Source organism: Coregonus clupeaformis, chromosome 8 (genome assembly GCF_020615455.1).
Source record: "Coregonus clupeaformis isolate EN_2021a chromosome 8, ASM2061545v1, whole genome shotgun sequence".
NCBI classification, from domain to species: Eukaryota; Metazoa; Chordata; class Actinopteri; order Salmoniformes; family Salmonidae; genus Coregonus; species Coregonus clupeaformis.
The window spans coordinates 40,870,463-40,890,866 of NC_059199.1; the positions used below are offsets into that span (position 1 = coordinate 40,870,463).

Consider the following 20,404-nt stretch of genomic DNA (forward strand, 5'->3'; position numbering starts at 1 on the left):
GATGCCAAACTTCGGAAATATTGAAGGCTTTATTTTTTATTTTTTTCTCTCCCCCTTTCTATTCGCCCCCCTAAACAGCGATAACTTCTCTCTGACCCCAAAGTGACACCGTTTCTATTTTGTTTCTGATTAATCTTGCCCATTGACAGTCTTTGTTAAACAACAAGGCGTGCCCGTCTCCAAAGAGGCGACATTTTCATATTTGTTAGACGCAGTGACCTGAAGTTCAACCCGTACTTGGACTTCGGTTTTCCAGGGTCTACTTGACTGTGGGTAGATAACGGAGCACTTAGCACCGGTCAGCACCCAACAGCGCCCAAAAAAAAGAATTAAAAAAAAACAGTACGAAGCCCACGATAAAGCGTAGGTCCATCTGAAAAAGCCTTGCGTCGACTGTGGCACTCCTGTAGGTAATGCTAGCCAACTAAACTGAAGTTTCAGTGTCTCCTGGTCAAGGTTTTCTTTAGAATAGTATAAATATGTATATGTGTTGAATTTGTCTCATACTGTTAGGCTTCTGTTATTGTTTCTCACCTAGGCTCTTGTTTTTCCTATTCAACAATGTCCAGCTCTGAGCTTTGTATGTGTAAGCCATCGCTATGGGATTTTCATTTTAGTCAGATATAGGTCTATATGGCTTTTTACGCATCTAAATAGCCAAAGTTGTTAGGTGTATTACAATTGAGTGTATTTTGCACCTGTAAGTCATCGTGAATGACAAGGGGAATCGTTTTTCTGATCTTGCATCCAGAACGTAGCCAAGACCACCTGAGAGTCTGTCTATCAGCATAAAGTCCACGGTAAGAATACTTGACTTGATATCTAAATGTGCACTCTAGTGTGTTATATAAGTGTTCTATAAATATGGGCAGGGTTGGCTATTATCCACTCGCTAGCCATAGTACCCTTGAATGAGCGACAGTTTAAATGGTCCGTAATGCTTTACAGCCATTTACAATTTACTTGTTGCTATACTACAGCTTGTGTGTGTGTGTGTGTGTGTGTGTGTGTGTGTGTGTGTGTGTGTGTGTGTGTGTGTGTGTGTGTGTGTGTGTTATACACAGTTTTGGAAACGTTCAATTTGGAATGCGTTTTAAACAAGTATTTTTGCATGAGAAAAAGTAATGAACTGTAAAAATCCTGATTTACGACGTTCAATTCCATTCATTCCCTTCAGTTGAGAAAATAGTTATTTCGAGATATAGTTTTATTTATGAGTTTTGGAACAGGCGAAATATATATGTGAGTGGCAAACGTTATGATCTGATAAACAATTTAAACGACTGAAATATGCTATTAAACAACCACATTCAGTGTTTTACCTGATGTTCACAAATGGATGTTTACAATGTAAAAAATTTAGGCGATTAAGAAATGTGGGCCAACCTTAGGTTACAACGTGGTTTTCGCTATTGAAATGTTTCTGTAACAATTATTCTAAATCAAAATCGTCCAAGACATCCGTGTTAATTAGCAAAAGAGCAAAACGTCTAGTTATGAATAAGAAATAATGAGGCCTACTATTTATTAATTTAGAAAGGTACTGTGTGAGAAAGAAGTGGATTGCCACTCCTTCGGTCTTCCCATATATAACGAACATATATCATACTGACACTGTACTGTAAATTGAGATAATAAGAAGAGTGCTCTGACGATAGTGACTGATCACACATGGTTGCTAGATCCCTTGTCTGTTAGGAGGACCAGGCTGCAGAGGAAACGGTTCCCTCAGCATCACGAGGTGGTAAAGGTAAGGGTAAGTATTTTGATCATAAAACATTTTGAAATAAAGAAGATATTGGGAGTGGTGTGTAAGAAGGAAGCTATTGATCGATATTTTGGCCTAAACATGAATGCCACCCACAGAGCTCCTCGCACATTTAACACAAGTTTAGAGGAAGATGGATGGGTGAAATAGTATGATTATGTTGAACATTTTGTTTAAATTGTCTTCTTAAAAATAAGACATAAATCAAAGTAAATGTAACTGCATCAAGTGAATGTTTTATGTAGATTGTAGATACACACAAGTGTCGAACAACATGGTCATAATAGGTATGTGTTATCATAGCATACTATTTTGCCCAACCCGTTTCTTCTAAACATATACGATGGAACATATACTTTATTTTCTTCAAAAAACAGTTGTTAGAACTGTGCCATAACCCAATGAGTTATCTCCTATAAGATAAAGATAACTTGTGGGAGCTACGAGCATTGAGTGGCTAATGGCTATTTATTTATGATAAAGACAATTGCCATATTAGTCCTTTGACTCTTGACTCTTTCGAAATAAATGAAGACACTGAATTGCCAATAGTTAGGCTATTGTATAATAGGCCACTTGTTTGTTTATCAAAACGAAATATGAATGACAAGTTGGGGAATACATTGTTGCTAACACGGCTAAGGTGGATCTCATAATTTCGAGTGCACAGTTTCATGTGAGGTTTTTAGAGAAATAGCCTATGTTACATTTAGCTGTGTGTTTAAACCGAATTGTATCTATTACAATAGAGGTGCATTATTTGTGATCACATTCTCACATTCTCACAGCTTTACGGGAAAGGATAACGCCTAGATTCGATCCTGTTATGCAGGTCCATCCGCCATTAGAAGCTATATAACCTATATCCTAATCGGTTTTCAAAACCCAATAAAGTTACAATGTTATTTTGTTCTTACTAATAACAATTGACTGTTTTCAATATAAAATAAACATATTCCTTCTTTGTAACCAAAATCACCTTATGGGTCTCTTTTTGTAAGGCTAAAAACAGGACTTTTTTCTCAGCAGAGGGAGAGAAAGACTAAATGTTTTAAAGGGGACCGGGGGCTCCATTTGGGGGGCTGTGGGCATAGCCTACCCATCATCTTGTGACCGGGGTAAGAGTATCAATCCTCAAAATGCTAATTTTCCCCTCATATCCAATGCAATTTATTCAAAGGAAATTCACCAATCAACCGCCCTAATAAAATGCCGGCCACTCAATCTTGGGTCTGGGGACGGGCGGGGGTCCACTCCCCTCGGTCCCAAACTCGGGGTCGCCCCGCTTTCAGGGTTCACCTGGAGTGCACCGTCAAACATACGTAATTCAAAGCTATTCTATCTTTTGTGTGGAGAGTCAAGATCGCTATTATAATGCTGGCATCGGGCCCCTGCTGAACAGATGACGGGAGACGTGTTCAGCGGGTAAACTTTTGACCCCAATTTTTCCTCCTCTTCCCCCGCTATATCGAGATCATCAGTCCCACCCCTGTGAGGCTGTGCTGCCCAGGCGAGGTTTCTGGCTGCTTGTGAAGAAACATTGATTTGCAATATATCAATTTCTGTTATGATTACTGTAATTATTCTAATGAATCTTCTGTAGCTCAATTGGTAGAGCATGGCGCTTGTAACGCCAGGGTAGTGGGTTCGATCCCCGGGACCACCCATACGTAAAAATGTATGCACACATTACTGTAAGTCGCTTTGGATAAAAGCGCCTGCTAAATGGCATATTATTATTATTTATATCATAATTAGTGATATAATAGAATAACTGTAGTTGTATCTCTGTATTGTCTCACTGTGGGTGTTGGTTACAGTGCACCGCTTTTTATACAACTAAAAACACTTTTGTACAACACTAATACAAGCAAACCGCTCAATACATAGGCCTAGTGGTTTTGCTCAAATGCCCCACAGGCTCTCCAAATAAACTAATGCAATATGCAAATTATATTACTTCACTGCACTGTATATTAAGGCAAGCAAACCGGTCAAGTATATGTGTGCGTCCTATCATACTATTGTATTTGTGTGTGTGTTTCTCCCTGTCTCAGGAGCTGGCTGCGGGTGACACTGAACTTGGCCTAAAGCGAGCTCTGCTGGTGGCTCCTCGAGGATGCAGATGTACTTGCTGCTATGACTGACCTCGCGGTGAACCGCGCACGAGGGAAGGTTCTTTTTTTCTGCCTGGCATTGTCTGCCTAGGACCCCGATTTTGATTTTTTTATTGTGTAACAATGGTGCAATTTTCTCCCCAGACGTCACAATGATATTGGCATAGAATAACGGTTTCACTTTCGTTTTCTACACCATACAACTGTAATGGAAATAAAGTTGAATTTCGTTGCATTGGCTATTTGTTTACATGATGGAGTCTTTCCATTTTTCTGATGTGAAATATATTAAAATTGAATTCACACCACTGATGGGGAAAAGTTATGAGTAGCCTGTAAGCACCAATTTCGGCCAAATTGCAATCTGTGCAGATACTTAGAATTTTGAACACACCAAAGCACTGTCATACACAACAAATAGGCAAAGCCCATACTAGCCACTTATCAGTAAACACACCCTATTGCAAAATAAAATAAAACCAAGACTGTTGCCACAAGTAGGCCTAAACAAAATCTACATTATAACCAAAACGAAAAAGTAATTAGGCTATAGCCTACGTAATAAGAAATTATGATGCAGAGACATTTTTCCAGCAAACGAAAACATACGCAATCTAAAGAAAATTATTGTGATAGGGCAAATGCGTCAAAATACAACGTCAGACCAACCCTTGTGACGCGTTTTCACATAGACTACTTTTATAAATCTTTGCTTTCTTGGAGATACTGGTATCTGAGTGTCCATGTCGGCCCGGACGAAGCAAGAGTGACACTCTCCAAGAGGTCAACTGAACTTTACAACCCCAAAGCACAAAATGACATGGCTGACAGAAAACGGAATTCCTTTCCAAATGTGGCCCTGCTGCGTTTTGTCCTCTGTTTTGTTTGGCTGTCTTAAACCATTTGAACAAGTGTGGAACACATGAGGAAACCTGACCAAAGCCACAACTACAGCTCCAAACAAAGTGTTGAAATTGTGCATAACTTTACACTCACACAGATTTTTAAAAAGCTACATTTACCCCAAAAGTGGTGTATGATAGTTGAGTACTGTACACAAACATATTCCAGTTTAGCAATGACATTGGAAACACCATAAAACAGCTCAAAGAGATGTTTGGCTTGTCCAGCACATGAATGGCTATGAAGCGTCCAAAGATGCCCCGTGTGTAATACAGGAAGTGAAAAAACACGAATGAACAGAAGCATAATTATCCCACATGCAAAAATGGATTATGAGTTACACCACAGATGGAGGGAAACAAGTTACACTAGGAAGGAAGCAATTAAATATCCATGAGCCTGACTCAACCCTGGCCAACATCTGCCGAGAGAAACCAGGATTCAGCTCAGCACCACTGACAAATTAGCTTAATGGGCTAATATGGACAGATAGCGCGTCCGAATACAATCATAATGCCGTTTCGAACAGGGTGGCTGTTCAGAGCCGAGGGAATGGAAGGCTACAGGCTACTCAAGGGCAACAGAGGCAGAAACTTACTTCGAGACCGGGCCTGTCTCCTCATGTGCGTCCGGCGTGCAGGGTCCATCGCGAGGCGTTCTGCTGAGCGAGGAGCGGCTGTAGCGGTAAAGGAACACTTACAGCCTGCAAGGAGAGAGTCAGAGGAAGCCTCGCGTCAGTGCGATTATATGTTATGTGCAATATACTGTCAACTCCCCAAAACCATAAAACTTACTTTAATGGCCACCACGTGACAGTTTATGGCCAGTGAGCCTATCTGGCCGCGCTCCGGATGATTTTTACGATCTAATTCTTAGACAAAACCCCCATTCATTTGGCACCCAAATGTCAGGGAGCCGGAACAGGCCTAATAAAGTTTACGTCTCGAAAAGTGAACTGATTCTCTGAGAGTAGTAAGCTCGAGCACATGGGACGCAGAGCCCCTCGAGCTGGTCACTGGCAAGGACCCGCTTTAGACCCACGCGCAAAGGTGAGTAAAGTGTGCGGATATCGATTTTTCTACCTGTTGATTTTCTCGACCTTGAAACTAGCTAGAAAAGTGTAACTTTTAATGTTTTGATTGCAATCAATGGAGTGAAAGGGTTTAGCTGAGAAAAATAAACTAATATTTCAGGCCTGCATTCTACTTAGGCCTATAGTCTTGACCTAGAAAAAAACGAGTTACAGCAGACCTAAAAAGTTTACGTTCAACAACAAAAACCTTACAAAAACATACAAACTTGCTTTTTACCGTGAGGCACATTAAGAAATAATATAAAGAATCGAAATAACAGATAATGTACAGTCTCTGTCATTCCAGTAGAAAGTTTATTATAATCAGCATCATCACTATAATATTATTTTCAATTTCCAGTCATTCTTTAAAAACATTTACAAAAAGCTTATAGCACGAAGCTATCCACTTAGAGGCAATGGGATCAACTATGGAACCCTCCACATCCAAAATAGAGGGGAACGTACACGAAGACAGAAAAACACATTCTAAAAGAAGCTGCGCCAGGTGAACAACTTTACAGCAGCTTGTGCAAAAGAAGGATACAAAGGCACAGCTACTCACAATGGGTCAGAACTGCGGTTCCGTCACGTGTTCACAATGTACAACAATCACATTAGGCTTATCATTCTGTCTACAATAAGGAACAAGTTATCTAAATTTGGTACAATACATTGAACAAATAAATACATACTTACATATAACATAAAGGCTATACACAAAAGCAACACCATTTTTTATAAACTCATTAATTATTCGAGTTTCTATACTGTTTTACAAGTGCAATAGGCTACACAACTTTTATTGGATAGTTAATGGACTTTTTTGCGGTAACTTCGAGCTTATTCTATTTTGAACGAGAAATAAGTTAACAAACATGTATTTCCCATTGGTTTGTCCTCTAAGACAAACAATGTACAGAATACAAGTTACTTTTTTACTCACACAAGCATTATCACGGTCAAAATCAAAATAAATATAGAGGAAAGTCTTTTTGAAAAGGCCGGAGCATGTACACCTGGACGTTCACTGTCATCAAGACAGCCCTCAGAAAGTCTCTCACGATTTAAAAATGAAGGGAAGTTCTCCCAAGCTTTTTATTATTTTATTAGAGCTCATCGGGGAACCAAATATCAGGGACGGTGGTACCCTACACCCCCTGCCGCTGCCATGCTCATGCTTTTCAGTTTGTTGTCCTTTTTCCACTTCATCCTTCTGTTCTGGAACCATATTTTGATCTGGCGTTCTGATAGGCAGAGTGCGTGCGCTATCTCGATCCTCCGTCTGCGGGTCAGATACCGGTTGAAGTGGAACTCTTTCTCGAGCTCCAGGGTCTGGTAGCGCGTGTATGCTGTTCTCGCCCTCTTCCCCTCTGGTCCGGTCAGACTGTCTGGTGATAACACAGGATGCAACCATGAGCCATATAATCAAAATAGCAACCTACACAAGAATGTTCACTAACGCTTTATGCAATGACTATTATATGCTAGAACATTTACTTTATTCTTGATCACACTTCGATGCAGCCCAATCCACATAAACACACCTTCACACACTGTTCACCTTTCACACACCGTTCACACACCTTTCACACACACCATAAAACGCAGTGGAAGTGCCAATTAATTCCCAAAAGTTTGTCTTATAAAAAGACCATAAACATTTAGAATAATACAACATTATGGCAAAAGAAAGTCCTATATTTAAATGTTCCACCTCCTGCATTTTGGTAACATGAAAATGTCCTGTGTTTTCATGCCACGTTTAATTACTTTTCCAATGGAACAAATATGCAGGTGAACAGGTGGCGTAAATCTCGCCATTACACCACTTAACCATTACTACTATCGAATACAGATTATTTCTCTCTTATAGAATGATTTGGTGAAATACTTTTTAACTTCGAAAATGGCAACAAGCACAGCTTAAATGCGCTATCTTCACGACAACTAAAAAACACAAACATAAACGACTACCTAATCAACATATAAAGCTATAAAGTTATTTTACCATGATTTATGTGCAGTTTCCTCATCCAGGGATATATCTGAGGCTGGGCACCTTCGGTGAAATTTTGGGAAGTTGTCTGCTCTCTTCCAGCGGGCTTCTCTTCCTCGAGGAGGGGGGAGGCTTTGGACACACATTCCTGGTTCAACAGCGTGCCTCCGTTCGAACTCGAGCTCGGGGTCGCGCAGGGGCTAGTTATGGAGTTCTTTATGGCTCGGTGTTGAGGTTGAGACTCGCTGACCGGAGACAAGCTTGTGACAGAGGAGGAGCACGGGAGTGGGTCAGGTGCAGGCGAGAGGGACGCCGTCCGGGTGGCGCTCGCGGGCTGGGTGTACCTGGCAGAAGACGTTGTTGCCGCCGCCGACTGGTTCGGGGAGTAGCCCTGTGCCCGCTCGTTGGCCACAAAGTGCCCATTACCGCGACCGACAGTGAGGTCCATCCCGTTGTAGCCATAACCGTGCCTGCTGGAATGCATGGTCGTTGGGTCCCTGTATTGCTCGTTTGCTGAGCTGTGGTCTCCATAATTATGTAACTGGAAGTCCGCGCCATTGGGATAGCGACCGCAGAATGAGTTTACAAAATAGGAGCTCATTTATTGACTATTCCAATACTGTTGTTTATCAGGTATTTGTTGTTTTTATTTTTGGAGAAATAAGTAACGTGTGTGCTTGATTTGTGGCTCTTGATGATTTTGCGCGTTCTATAGCACCCTTGCACAATTCATGATGAATTATGGAAATGAGTAGAACGTGTACTTGATTCTCTCTTACGTAGGCACCCAAATATGGGTTACGGCTGAGAATCACGTGCTTTTGTTGACCAGTCGTAAATCCTGCTTGATGACCTCCAGAGGTAAACTCGTGCACAAGTAGGAAATCTGGGTGGGACGTTAGGGGCGCGCGCCTGGGAGTGCGCCTGGGCAGGGCGCTCGCGGGGCCCGGGTTGCATCTCTTGGATTGTCGTTGCGCGCCATCCTCTGGCCACAATCTGGCACTGCCTGCGACGGTGTTTGAGGCGTGGCCTCTGAACGGGGTCGTTGAGAGGTTAACGACCATTGCGGCAAAAGATTCGCAAACAATACAACAAGAAACGCACTGAATAGTGAATATGCAACCTCTCCACTGATACAGAGTACAAAGAGAAATCGGTATTCAACGGTATCCTTATCCTTGGGAATAAAACACATACAAGTAGGCCTACAACACAACATAAGTAGCCTATAATAAAGAAATATAAAAAACAATTATCTAGCACCTTACATTTAGTTGAATGTTTCGTTAAACCATGTTACAATATGCTTGAATTATAGTAATCAACTCTTGAATAATCAATATTTGCATTAATATCCATCTTAAGGAAGCTTAGTTCAGCCTACTGGTGTGAACAGCATGGTCAACCTGCAGTTCAACCGTCATTCTTAAAATGAGGCATTTCAAATGAATTACTGTTTCGTTTTTTAAAAGATGACAGGAAGTAAGCTACCGTACAATATTATTATTAGACAACTATTTACCCCTCAATTGAAATTCCATAAATACTGAATGTGAATAACGCACGTTTTGATCAACAAATGATGCCTGAATTAAGTAAATTGGTTCAATGTAGGTGCGTAAAATGTTGCTGCGGTGCGTAATGAACAGCCTAAGTTCTAGCAGATATTGCAGCGAAACAATAATATTCATTTTTATTGTCATGAGTTTTTTTTGCCAATATGGATAACTAAAGTCAATTAAAGAACAGGAAAACGAGGAGCAGAATACAGGTTCGTTCGAAAGGAATTTAAACACCCGAAGTTGCTCGCATTCGATGAAGAAAGAAACTCAATGAAAGAGAAGGGAATTTAGAATATATGTATTTTAAAGAATGTCTGGCGATAGGGGGAATGAACAGGATCTTTTGGTTTAGGAATTGTAGTGTATTTTACATGGACATATGCATGCCTAAGATACAATGGAATTATTTCCCTTGGCCTCACTTGGCATCTCTCCCATACCCATTTCCTTCCATAAATAATGTCATCGGAATGAGGATGTGAAAGTAGTAGGCTATAGGACTCTATTTCTGCCCAGATAAGTATTGTAAAGTTTTCAAAATAGAAAGATAAGGCACCGCTTAATGACAATCTAAAATGAGGTTCGAATTATGATATGAAGAAAGCCCTATCGGTATAACAGCAGAAGTAATAATACCGTAGGCTCAAAACAAGCAATGACAATAACAAACATATGTCTACAGTATTTTAGCACTATTTGATTTTAAATCATGTTAATCGGTGTTGAGTTGCTGTTTTGTTGGTGTAACTTAGAGGTCAACTTTATCTAAAATAGAAGCAGTGATGACTATAATAATAGCCTATTTCCATTGGGCAAACACTGGTTGAATCAACGTTGTTTCCACCCCAAAAATCAATGTGATGACGTTGAATCAACGTGCAAAAAGTCTTCAACATAAGGGCATTTCCTATTTTTCACCCACCTTTTAACCTAAATCCAATGACATGGTGAAATGTTTTGTTGATTTCATGTTGAATTCACGTTATTTAACAACTCAGCCAAATGTAAATCAAAACTAGACATTGAGCTGAAGTCTGTGCCCAGTGGGTTGTTATGACATTAACGTGACTACTATAGCTGGTGCAGGTGCAGGCAGAGCGAAAGCATTTTTAAAACATGTAGCCTTACAAAAGATACTGTTCGTTCCGTCTACTAAGCAGAAAATAGTGCACTCCATATGGATTACTGGACACTCAGGCACGCTTGCGACGGCCAGTTGCAAACAGATTTACACGAGTAGGCTCTGGTTATCCATAGTCCATTGGACCTCTTGGTCCTATAGTCCCCAAAAGACGATAGCCCATATGGCACACGCTGGCACTAACAGCGTGATGGATACGTCTGCGTGTCTGTCCGAAGGATGCAGACTCACAGCGGTAATATGGCCCCTTCAGGCACCGCAGGAGCCGAGGAACAATCTGCACTCAGGACCAGATGTGTACAGCGGTGTATGAAGAAGCCTTGTATCCGAGCCCGGGTCTTGACTTTCTGGGATAGTTTGAGAGAGCGCATACAAACTTGCTCCGGATGTTGGAAGGAGCGAGAATAGGTTATGTGCTTTATAATGGCCAGGAGTGTTTGTGATGGAGGTTTTAAAGAGGTTGTAATGGAGAGAGAGTCTAAGAGCTAACATCTGATTTATCAATGCCAATAGAAACAAAGTTCCCAAGAAATTATCCCACCCAGGGGACAAGGGGCAAACCAGGAAGTGGGAGAGTAAGAATTACGTTCTACTCAAATGTCTGCATCTGGTAGAAGCGTCAGTATTCTGCAATTTGAACAATTTGAAATTCAGATCCCAACCTTGATCAATGAGTGAGTAACATTTCACGATGCTTCAGTTGTATTTGCTCATAAATGTAATTAGCTACGTAGGCTGTATTACGCGCGTAATAGCCTAAACGATTCAAGCTGCATGCATTTCAGAAACCCTAGGTTTTGTATACTGCAGGGGAGCCGCAGAAAGGCCATTTTCCTCGACTGGTTGCATTACCACTGTAAATATCTAGGAGGGTATTCAATTGGAGACGCTAAGGTACAATGGAACACTACAAACACACATTCAATAGGTAGGTAAACCATAACGGATTCACTTGTAATAGACTCAAACTCATCGAAGGAAACTAAGCAAACTGACACGGACACAGCAACTACACACGCATTATTAAAATGCAATACAACAATATGCTATTGTGCTGTACTCATTCCTTGGTATTGATGCCTATTGTGACGTTTTGGTCTCTCAGGGTCTTATTTGTGTCAGTATTTTGAGGTAATAAGCTTGCCATATCAATTGTGACGTTTTGGTTTCTCAAATTCTATTCTGTGACATAATTTGGAGGTAATAATCTATTGTCATATGAATGGTGTCTATCTGTGATGTATTTAGCCGGGCAAAATAGACAGGGTTAACTCGAATTTTCTAAATGTCCAATACAAAAACTTCAAGCATATACAGTAATTCACAACAATCAATTCCAGCTATCAGGCCCTATATGATAGTGCCAATGCCATTACTGAACAGCATGATATCATATTACTCTTATTTGTGTTGCTATAAAGTTTATAATTATTATAGGTATGCACAATATCGAGATGAAGGGGTCATTGATGAGAGTATTCTTTCTGTGATGTGGTGCTGATGTTACCTCATGGGGATAGCAAACAGATGGGGGTAGCAAACAGATGGGGGTAGCAAACAGATGGGGGTAGCAAACAGATGGGGGTAGCAAACAGATGGAGATAGCAAACAGATGGAGATAGCAAACAGATGGAGATAGCAAACAGATGGGGATAGCAAACAGATGGGGGTAGCAAACAGATGGGGGTAGCAAACAGATGGAGATAGCAAACAGATGGAGATAGCAAACAGATGGGGGTAGCAAACAGATGGGGGTAGCAAACAGATGGAGATAGCAAACAGATGGGGGTAGCAAACAGATGGAGATAGCAAACAGATGGAGATAGCAAACAGATGGGGATAGCAAACAGATGGGGGTAGCAAACAGATGGGGGTAGCAAACAGATGGAGATAGCAAACAGATGGAGATAGCAAACAGATGGGGGTAGCAAACAGATGGGGGTAGCAAACAGATGGAGATAGCAAACAGATGGGGGTAGCAAACAGATGGGGATAACAAACAGATGGGGGTAGCAAACAGATGGGGATAGCAAACAGATGGGGGTAGCAAACAGATGGGGATAGCAAACAGATGGGGGTAGCAAACAGATGGGGGTAGCAAACAGATGGAGATAGCAAACAGATGGGGGTAGCAAACAGATGGAGATAGCAAACAGATGGAGATAGCAAACAGATGGGGATAGCAAACAGATGGGGGTAGCAAACAGATGGGGGTAGCAAACAGATGGGGATAACAAACAGATGGGGGTAGCAAACAGATGGGGATAGCAAACAGATGGGGGTAGCAAACAGATGGGGGTAGCAAACAGATGGGGATAGCAAACAGATGGGGATAGCAAACAGATGGGGATAACAAACAGATGGGGATAACAAACAGATGTGGATAGCAAACAGATGGAGATAGCAAACAGATGGGGGTAGCAAACAGATGGGGATAGCAAACAGATGGGGATAACAAACAGATGGGGGTAGCAAACAGATGGGGATAGCAAACAGATGGGGATAGCAAACAGATGGGGATAACAAACAGATGGGGATAACAAACAGATGGGGGTAGCAAACAGATGGGGATAGCAAACAGATGGGGATAGCAAACAGATGGGGATAACAAACAGATGGGGATAACAAACAGATGGGGATAGCAAACAGATGGAGATAGCAAACAGATGGGGGTAGCAAACAGATGGGGGTAGCAAACAGATGGGGGTAGCAAACAGATGGGGATAGCAAACAGATGGGGATAACAAACAGATGGGGATAACAAACAGATGGGGATAACAAACAGATGGGGGTAGCAAACAGATGGGGATAACAAACAGATGGGGGTAGCAAACAGATGGGGATAACAAACAGATGGGGATAGCAAACAGATGGGGGTAGCAAACAGATGGGGGTAGCAAACAGGAGAGGAAGACAAGAACACTATATAAGCAAATATAAGATAGTATACATTTGAAATGTTTTAGTCATTTAGCAGACACTCTTATCCAGAGCGAATTAGAGTAGTGACTGCACACATTTTCTTACTTTTTCCACCTGGACTCAGGAGTAGACGTAACATAGTAAACAAAAAGCTGGGACACTCAAATTAGTATGATATGTTACATCTGGTATGGTATTAATTAATTTGTGGATGTCTATCATCCATTTCGTATGATATGTTATGAATAAAAAATCGTATATGATATGTTACGAATTGCAATTCGTACAATATGTTCCGAATTTGCAACACGTGTGATATGTTATAAATTCCAATTTGTTGTGGCTAACCTTAGCTAGGTGGCTAGGTGCTTATCGCTAAAGTTAAGTAGGTGGCTAATGTTAGCTAGGCTAGGGGTTAGGGTTAGGGGTTAAGGTTAAAGGAAGGGTTAGCTAACATGCTAATTAGTTGCAAAGTAGCAAGTAGTTGCAAAGTTGTCTGTGATTAGACATTTGCGTTGTAAGCCTAGCTATCCACCCTCCTTTCGTTTCTTGCCTTAAGTAAACTTCTGTCTTATGTAACCATACCAAACTAAACATATCATACTAATTCGAGTGTCCCAGATTTTCGTTTACTATGTTACTTCTAGTCTATAAAACGAGGCTGACTTTTTCGTACTGGTCCCTTGCGTTGCACACGGGTCCTATACAGCATACAGTATATAGATTAACACAACTGCTACACAAGATACACGTTGATCGTGATTCGTGCTAGAAAACGCAATGTACACCACTGTGTTGTGGTTGAACTGTGCTGTAAATGGCTAAATGGGCACAACGTTGTGACCAAAACAGGACCACACTTCTCCCACAAGAGGGCGACAGAGAATAGTATATTGGTTACAGTCCCAATACTCAGCTGCTGACAGACCATCCCATTTAAATAGCAACAAATAAAAAAACACAAATAGCATGCACACTAATACATTTTTGAAATTCTCATAATGAAAACGCATAGGCCTACACTAATATTGAATTACATAGGTCAAGTCCAGAGACCACAATCAACTATAATATGCCATTTAGCAGACGCTTTTATCCAAAGCGACTTACAGTCATGCGTGCATTAAAAAAAATGTTTTGTGTATGGGTGGTCCCGGGGATCGAACCCACTACCTTGGCGTTACAAGCGCCGTGCTCTACCAGCTGAGCTACAGAGGACCACGCTGAGCTACAGAGGACCACAACTAACCATAACAATGATCATAATCATGCAAATTATGATCATATCATTATTATCAAATCAAATTATCGGACAAAACCCATTTTAACCAAGCCTACAACACTCCAACCACTCTTCTGAAAGTCATCACTGTTCAGAACTAAACAAGCATAGCAAGCAAAATTATGGTACTGTTCAAAACTAAACAAGCATAGCAAGCAAAATTATGGTACTGTTCAAAACTAAACAAGCATTGCAAGCAAAATTATGGTACTGTTCAAAACTAAACAAGCATAGCAAGCACAATGATGCTATTTGTTTTTATGCTCACTCTATTTAATGAATGATTACCAAATCATATCAAATCATAATCATGATAAGCAAGTATTCTTACCGTATCTGAGGTGTTCGGGTCTAATGTTGCGTGGGGATATTACTAGAAGAGGACGGCGCGAGGCGACCGGGAAAGATCCCCTATTGTGCCAGTTGGGTCCCTGGACGAATCCACGAGCTCCCGGGGTCAGGCAAAGACGCGCTCGCACTCAATCCGTCCATTGTGCCAAACCGTCACAAGAACGACGGTAATTAATCCAAACCAGAGAGGGACACTGCTCCTTGACACTGCATAATACAAAACAAAACTCAAAAGCAAAACAGCATTACCCACGACGAAAATACATAAACAATGACATTGAGGAGCAAAAGCTTTTACAGTACAGAAAGGCTTATGTGACAGACACAGGCTGTTAAATGAGTGCGGTTCTATTCTGGAAAAGGAAATTATATATAAAAAAGTTCATGTTCACGGCTCCATGCCATGTGACCAGCGGCGACCAGTTGGAAGGGAGGAGCCTCTTAAAATGGTATTGCTATGTTGTACAGTTTCATAAACAACAACAGATTTATGACCCAGTGAGAGAGGGAGAGCAAAGGGAGAGAGGGGGAAAGAGGGGGAGAGATGGAGAGAGAGGGGAGGAGGCAGGTCAGAGCTAGGCGCCATTTTACCGAAAAGAGGGGGAATGCACAGTTAAACATTCAACATTCATTTCCCCTACACAGTAGGCTACACATACACAGCCTGTGTAGTCTCATGTCCTCATAGTGAGCATACTTTAGCCCATAGTTTCCCAATCTCGGTCCTGAGGACCCCAAGGAGCGCACATTTTGGTTTTTGCCCTAGGGCTACACAGCTGATTCAAATAATAATGTCATTATTAAGCTTTGATTATTTGAATCAACTGTGTAGTGCTAGAGCAAAAACCAAAACATGCACCCCTTGGGGGTTCCCAGGACCTTGTTTGGGAAACTCTGCTTTAGCCTCTTTATTAAAGGAGTAATTCACTATTTTACAACTTGATGTTAGATGGTTCCTCACACTGAAAGTGTCTATAGGCAAAGAGAAACTGTAATACATGGTTCAGTTTTCTTTGAACAGCCACTACAAAATTCAGCTAACCTTAGCCACCACAAGCTAAAAATCAATGGACGTGATATGAGCATGTGAGCATGTTTAAAAAGAAAAAGTCAAAATCACCTGAAAACAATTCAAATCAATTCCATATTTAGTTTGATGTTACTTAAAGGTGATTTGGCTATTTAGAAGAAAAAAAACATGCTCACATGCCCCCATCACTTCCATCGATTGCTAGCTTGTGGTGTTTGTAGTGGTCTGTTTAAAAAAAACTGAACCATGGATTACAGTTCCTACTTTCAGGGTGGGGAACCATCTCAAATGAATTTGTAAAATAGTGAACAATCCTTTAAACAAATGTGTCATGGGTTTCATCATCTCTTTTCACTTTTCCTGCTGAATAAGCCAGATGGGCATTGTGTTATGTTATAGCATATGTGTAGGCTTACAGTGTTGTCAATATTTCTTGTCATATAAAAACAAATGTCTTGAATGTAAAAAAAAAAAGAAAGTAACACAAATATTTTCACCCATGCATAATTTAGGGTAATACCATCTATTTTGGCATGTTGGCTATATGTGCTTTCTTAACATTTTGGCTAAAGTTTTCATAAATGTATGGTTGGCTTACAAGAAATTCGTTACGAAGCTATTTTCAAAACTGAATGGTTTTGTTTTTATTGGATTAAAATATAGTATCTTGCATAATGTCAAAATAAGAATACCTCCGAGTCAAAGCGGTGAATGTGAAGTGAGCGTATAGGTTATTTCTGAACATTGGAGCAATTCTCTTCTATACATTTGATCAGATAAAACAAACACACAATTTCCCGAATTTACAAATAGCCTACAAACGCATGCAAGCGGACACACTCACGTCCACAAAAAAATTATATTGATCTATAGAGGACGCAAAAATACACTAACAACACGACGTCACAGTGTATACAAAGACTTACATTTCACATATATACAAGAAGTTATACGGTATTGAAATTCCGTGAGACAGTAGTAACCTATAGGTCTATAGTCTCTGACGTAAAATCTGAGGTAGGGTATACAAATGTGACTATTCATTTTTGTGTTAAACATTGCTGTTTTGGAATCATGCAAATATGTATTACAATCTCTACATGGCCCCAAAAGACAAGCTCTCACAAATATAAGACATGGGAATATGCCAAACCGTAACAGCTACAGCGGCGCAATATAACGAGAATAAGGGACAGTAAAACATTAAAGCCATATTCGCTAGTTGATTCAACTAAGGCACTTTTACGCAACATTTGCATTTATTTCCATTTTAAATAGAGACAAATAGAATGCGAAAAAGGTTCCTCTGTCTAAGTCAATTGAAACTGGACGTAGGCTAAATTCGGAAGTTGCTTGGATATAACTGTCCCATTAGGTAGTTCTCTGTTCAGGAATGTTATTTCAGTAGTAAAATATCTAATAGTTCCCAACCAATAATATTTATTATTGAATAACATTTACAGTAGGCCTTTTCTACATTCAAAGATCAAATTGAGTTTTCATAATAATACTGTAGTGTAAATAGGTAGTATCCGTTCCCTTTCATGTGTATATAGACATATGCCTTTTATAGCTTGAGACCGTGTTTTCACTAGCTTGTATACAGTACATTAAATAAGTGCTTTTCAATTTCAGCCTTGCAAGTCGTTTCACCAATCATTACTAACCTCTAAATTGATGAACAAACATGATGAACAGAGTGTATCGATTCTGTGAGCGTATACCTCTTTAACATTAGACAAATACAAACATTTATGGAGTGTTTCTTTCATTAATAGCCTCTATGTCACCATCTCCTTCTCTTGCAGGGGTTTCTGACGCTACACTGGCAGACTGGGAGTCTCCTCGCTCTGCCTCCTGGGCCTTGGACTGTCCGTTGGTTACCGGATCACCATCACCATCCTTGTTTACGTCCTCACGGGTGCCACCGAGGGTTGAGCTCGAAGACTCGTCCTTATGATCTTTCTTCCACTTCATCCTCCGGTTCTGGAACCAGATTTTGATCTGGCGCTCAGTCAGGCAGAGCGCGTGTGCTATCTCCACGCGCCTCCGGCGGTTCAGGTACCGGTTGAAGTGGAATTCTTTCTCCAGCTCCAGTGTCTGGTACCGGGAGTAGGTCTGACGTCCACGCTTTCTGTTTGGATCTGAAAGAGAGAATGGTTTTAAACCATATACAGATGAAGGATCTGATCACTCTTTGGTTGCAGTGCAGGAAATGCAAACGTATTTGAGGTTTAAAAAGGCTTCTAAAGTTGGTAATTTCCACTATAAAATGCCAGGCTTGATTTGCCCTAACGAAAAATGTATCAAGCCCTACAAAAAATGTCCATTAATTATAAACCACATAATAATTCATATTTCCTGTTGCTGCAGGATTATTTTCCTGCTTTAGCAAACTGGCTCAAATTAAGATCCTACATTTGTATATAGCATTTTCCCACTAAAAAAAAATACTGCAAATTGCTCTAAAACCATGTTCTACACAAGCATGCCATATGTAATAACTCTGATAATAACTTGATATTGATAATGACACACATATGTGATCTTGCATTCTTGTATTTTTTTCTATAGAACTTAATCAAATTAAAAAAACGTGCCACAGTCTGTCATTCTGTGTCATTTTTGCTAAGATGTATTTCTTTAAATGTTTTAGGACTGTCAGTGCTGTTTTGGCTCAGACTTCCTTCCGTTAAAAATATTCCAGCTTGGATTCTAGCCTGTAGCCTGTAGCTAATGCTAATGCACTGCATGCCTCTCCAATTAGAAGCATGTGTTTGTCTGCCACTACTAGGTCATACCCACAGCCCATAAGCAATTACTACTGCTATTTCATTGGTCTTTATTAAACACTGTCCTGCCTACCAATTCCGTACTAACCAGCCACTATTATCAATACCACTGCTCCAACTAGAATACTGATATTATTTACACCCACCGCTATAGGTTAGTTATATCCCTGTGTACAAATAGGTTTCTGAAACTGATGCTGTTAATCACAACTGCCATTCTGAGGCCAATCAAAAGGGCGAACTGCAGAGCGCACGAGCAATGATTTACACTCCAACCTATAGCCTGGTATTTTACTGCCACAAAGAGTAGAAGAAGCAATAAGAAAGCAGAGGCAAAAAAAACCCAGCGGCAAGTTCCCTGCGCAATGAACACTACAGAAGCGTAAGGATGATTAATTTGTGTCCACAGAACTAATTACTTGCCCAATAAAAAAATATATTATTTCCATGCAATACCAATGTCTTCAAGGAATAAATTGCGCCATTAATTAAGACCAAGGTAAGTATCCCAACGTTTTGTAAATTCATTGACATTATAGCAGAGCTCTGCAGGAGTCAGGAAATACCCATGTTAGATCATACCTGATGTTCTCATCCAGGGGTACATCCGGTATTGTTTGTCCTCTGGCGAGGTGAGTGGACCCGGCCCCGGCTGGATGCAGCTGTCCCCGAACAGGCGGCTCTGGTCAAAGGAGCTGCAGTGCAGACTGTGCACCTCCGGCCCCTGGCCATAAGCAGGGGTAAACATCGGGGGGCTATGGTAAATAGCATTGTTGACGTTGTAAAGTCCGGACAGGGACGGTGGGAAGGCAGGGGCTGCGGCACTGTGAGGAGATGCGGGTCCTTCTCCACCGGGTCGAAGAGCGCACGAACCCCGGTCTGCGTTTGGGAAGAAAGAACCGGTCGCCGTATATTTGCTAAAAAGACCATCCACATAATAAGAGCTCATATTTTTTCCTTGTGATTTGTTGACCCAGAATCTTCACTGTCGTTTTTACGAGGTAGTGTGATAAATGACAGCAATACACCCTAGATTTACACCAAACCCCATTTTCCCCAGGACCAAAGAACTCACTCACGTGATCCAGCCCCGTGACCGCTGTAGCCAATCACCAGCGGGGCCAGAGATATCATTATGGCGCACAGACTGCAGAGTAGGATTAACACACACACGAACACAGACACACACACAGACACACACACACTCTTTCTCATCCCTTTGGACACACACCCTCTCATAAACACTGGGAAACCTATACATATGAAATGACACAAAATACAATGTAATCGGCTCAAAATAAATACCCTGTACTGTTGCAGTTATACCCTACTTTTCACAATACAGCATAATACCATCGTTTTCAACCCCTCATAACATCTGTAATTTATACACAACAAATAATATAAAACTGCATTGGGTATTTATTTAAATTATTTCCTTCAATTCCTTCAAATAGCTCAAATT

At 40.8% G+C, this 20,404-nt stretch overlaps 3 protein-coding genes and 1 long non-coding RNA gene across 6 annotated transcripts in view; 1 reads left to right on the forward strand and 3 right to left on the reverse strand.

Moving 5' to 3' along the window:
* Positions 1 to 15,846, reverse strand: part of LOC121572034 (homeobox protein Hox-A3a-like) — a 38,982-nt gene extending 23,136 nt beyond the window's left edge. The window contains exons 1-2 of one of the 2 annotated variants that reach the window (XM_041883891.2): positions 15,098 to 15,846; positions 5,387 to 5,491 (exon numbers count right to left, since the gene is read on the reverse strand). The gene's annotated coding sequence lies outside the window, so the exon portion shown is untranslated. The remainder of the gene's footprint in view (positions 1 to 5,386; positions 5,492 to 15,097) is intronic. The other variant, XM_041883895.2, reaches the window with a different exon arrangement.
* LOC121572040 lies at positions 74 to 4,125 on the forward strand. Of its 2 annotated transcripts, XR_006001807.1 has the most exons (4): positions 74 to 410; positions 752 to 800; positions 1,683 to 1,756; positions 3,826 to 4,125. It is a non-coding gene; the product is annotated as an uncharacterized LOC121572040 (long non-coding RNA). The 2 variants fall into 2 exon arrangements; XR_006001806.1 differs by having other exon boundaries at positions 74 to 800.
* Positions 6,168 to 8,602, reverse strand: LOC121572039 (homeobox protein Hox-A5-like). Its single transcript, XM_041883901.2, has 2 exons — positions 7,872 to 8,602; positions 6,168 to 7,251 (listed from the first exon to the last, which is right to left on the reverse strand). The coding sequence occupies exons 1-2, from the start codon at positions 8,458 to 8,460 to the stop codon at positions 6,995 to 6,997; spliced, it is 846 nt and encodes a 281-aa protein (XP_041739835.1). The 5' UTR covers positions 8,461 to 8,602; the 3' UTR covers positions 6,168 to 6,994.
* A 567-nt stretch (positions 15,847 to 16,413) lies between the features above and the next one.
* Positions 16,414 to 20,138, reverse strand: LOC121572037 (homeobox protein Hox-A7-like). Its single transcript, XM_041883899.2, has 2 exons — positions 19,522 to 20,138; positions 16,414 to 18,291 (listed from the first exon to the last, which is right to left on the reverse strand). The coding sequence occupies exons 1-2, from the start codon at positions 19,886 to 19,888 to the stop codon at positions 17,900 to 17,902; spliced, it is 759 nt and encodes a 252-aa protein (XP_041739833.1). The 5' UTR covers positions 19,889 to 20,138; the 3' UTR covers positions 16,414 to 17,899.
* Between the last annotated feature and the right edge of the window lie 266 nt (positions 20,139 to 20,404).

Bases quoted from the DNA above. Each gene is read 5' to 3' on its own strand.
- LOC121572039 (XM_041883901.2), bottom strand. From the start codon at position 8,460: ATGAGCTCCTATTTTGTAAACTCATTCTGCGGTCGCTATCCCAATGGC. The intron at 7,252-7,871 runs GTAAAATAACTT...TGTTATCACCAG, and splicing joins GAAACTGCACATAAATCATG to ACAGTCTGACCGGACCAGAG.
- LOC121572037 (XM_041883899.2), bottom strand. From the start codon at position 19,888: ATGAGCTCTTATTATGTGGATGGTCTTTTTAGCAAATATACGGCGACC. The intron at 18,292-19,521 runs GTATGATCTAAC...TCTCTCTTTCAG, and splicing joins CCCCTGGATGAGAACATCAG to ATCCAAACAGAAAGCGTGGA.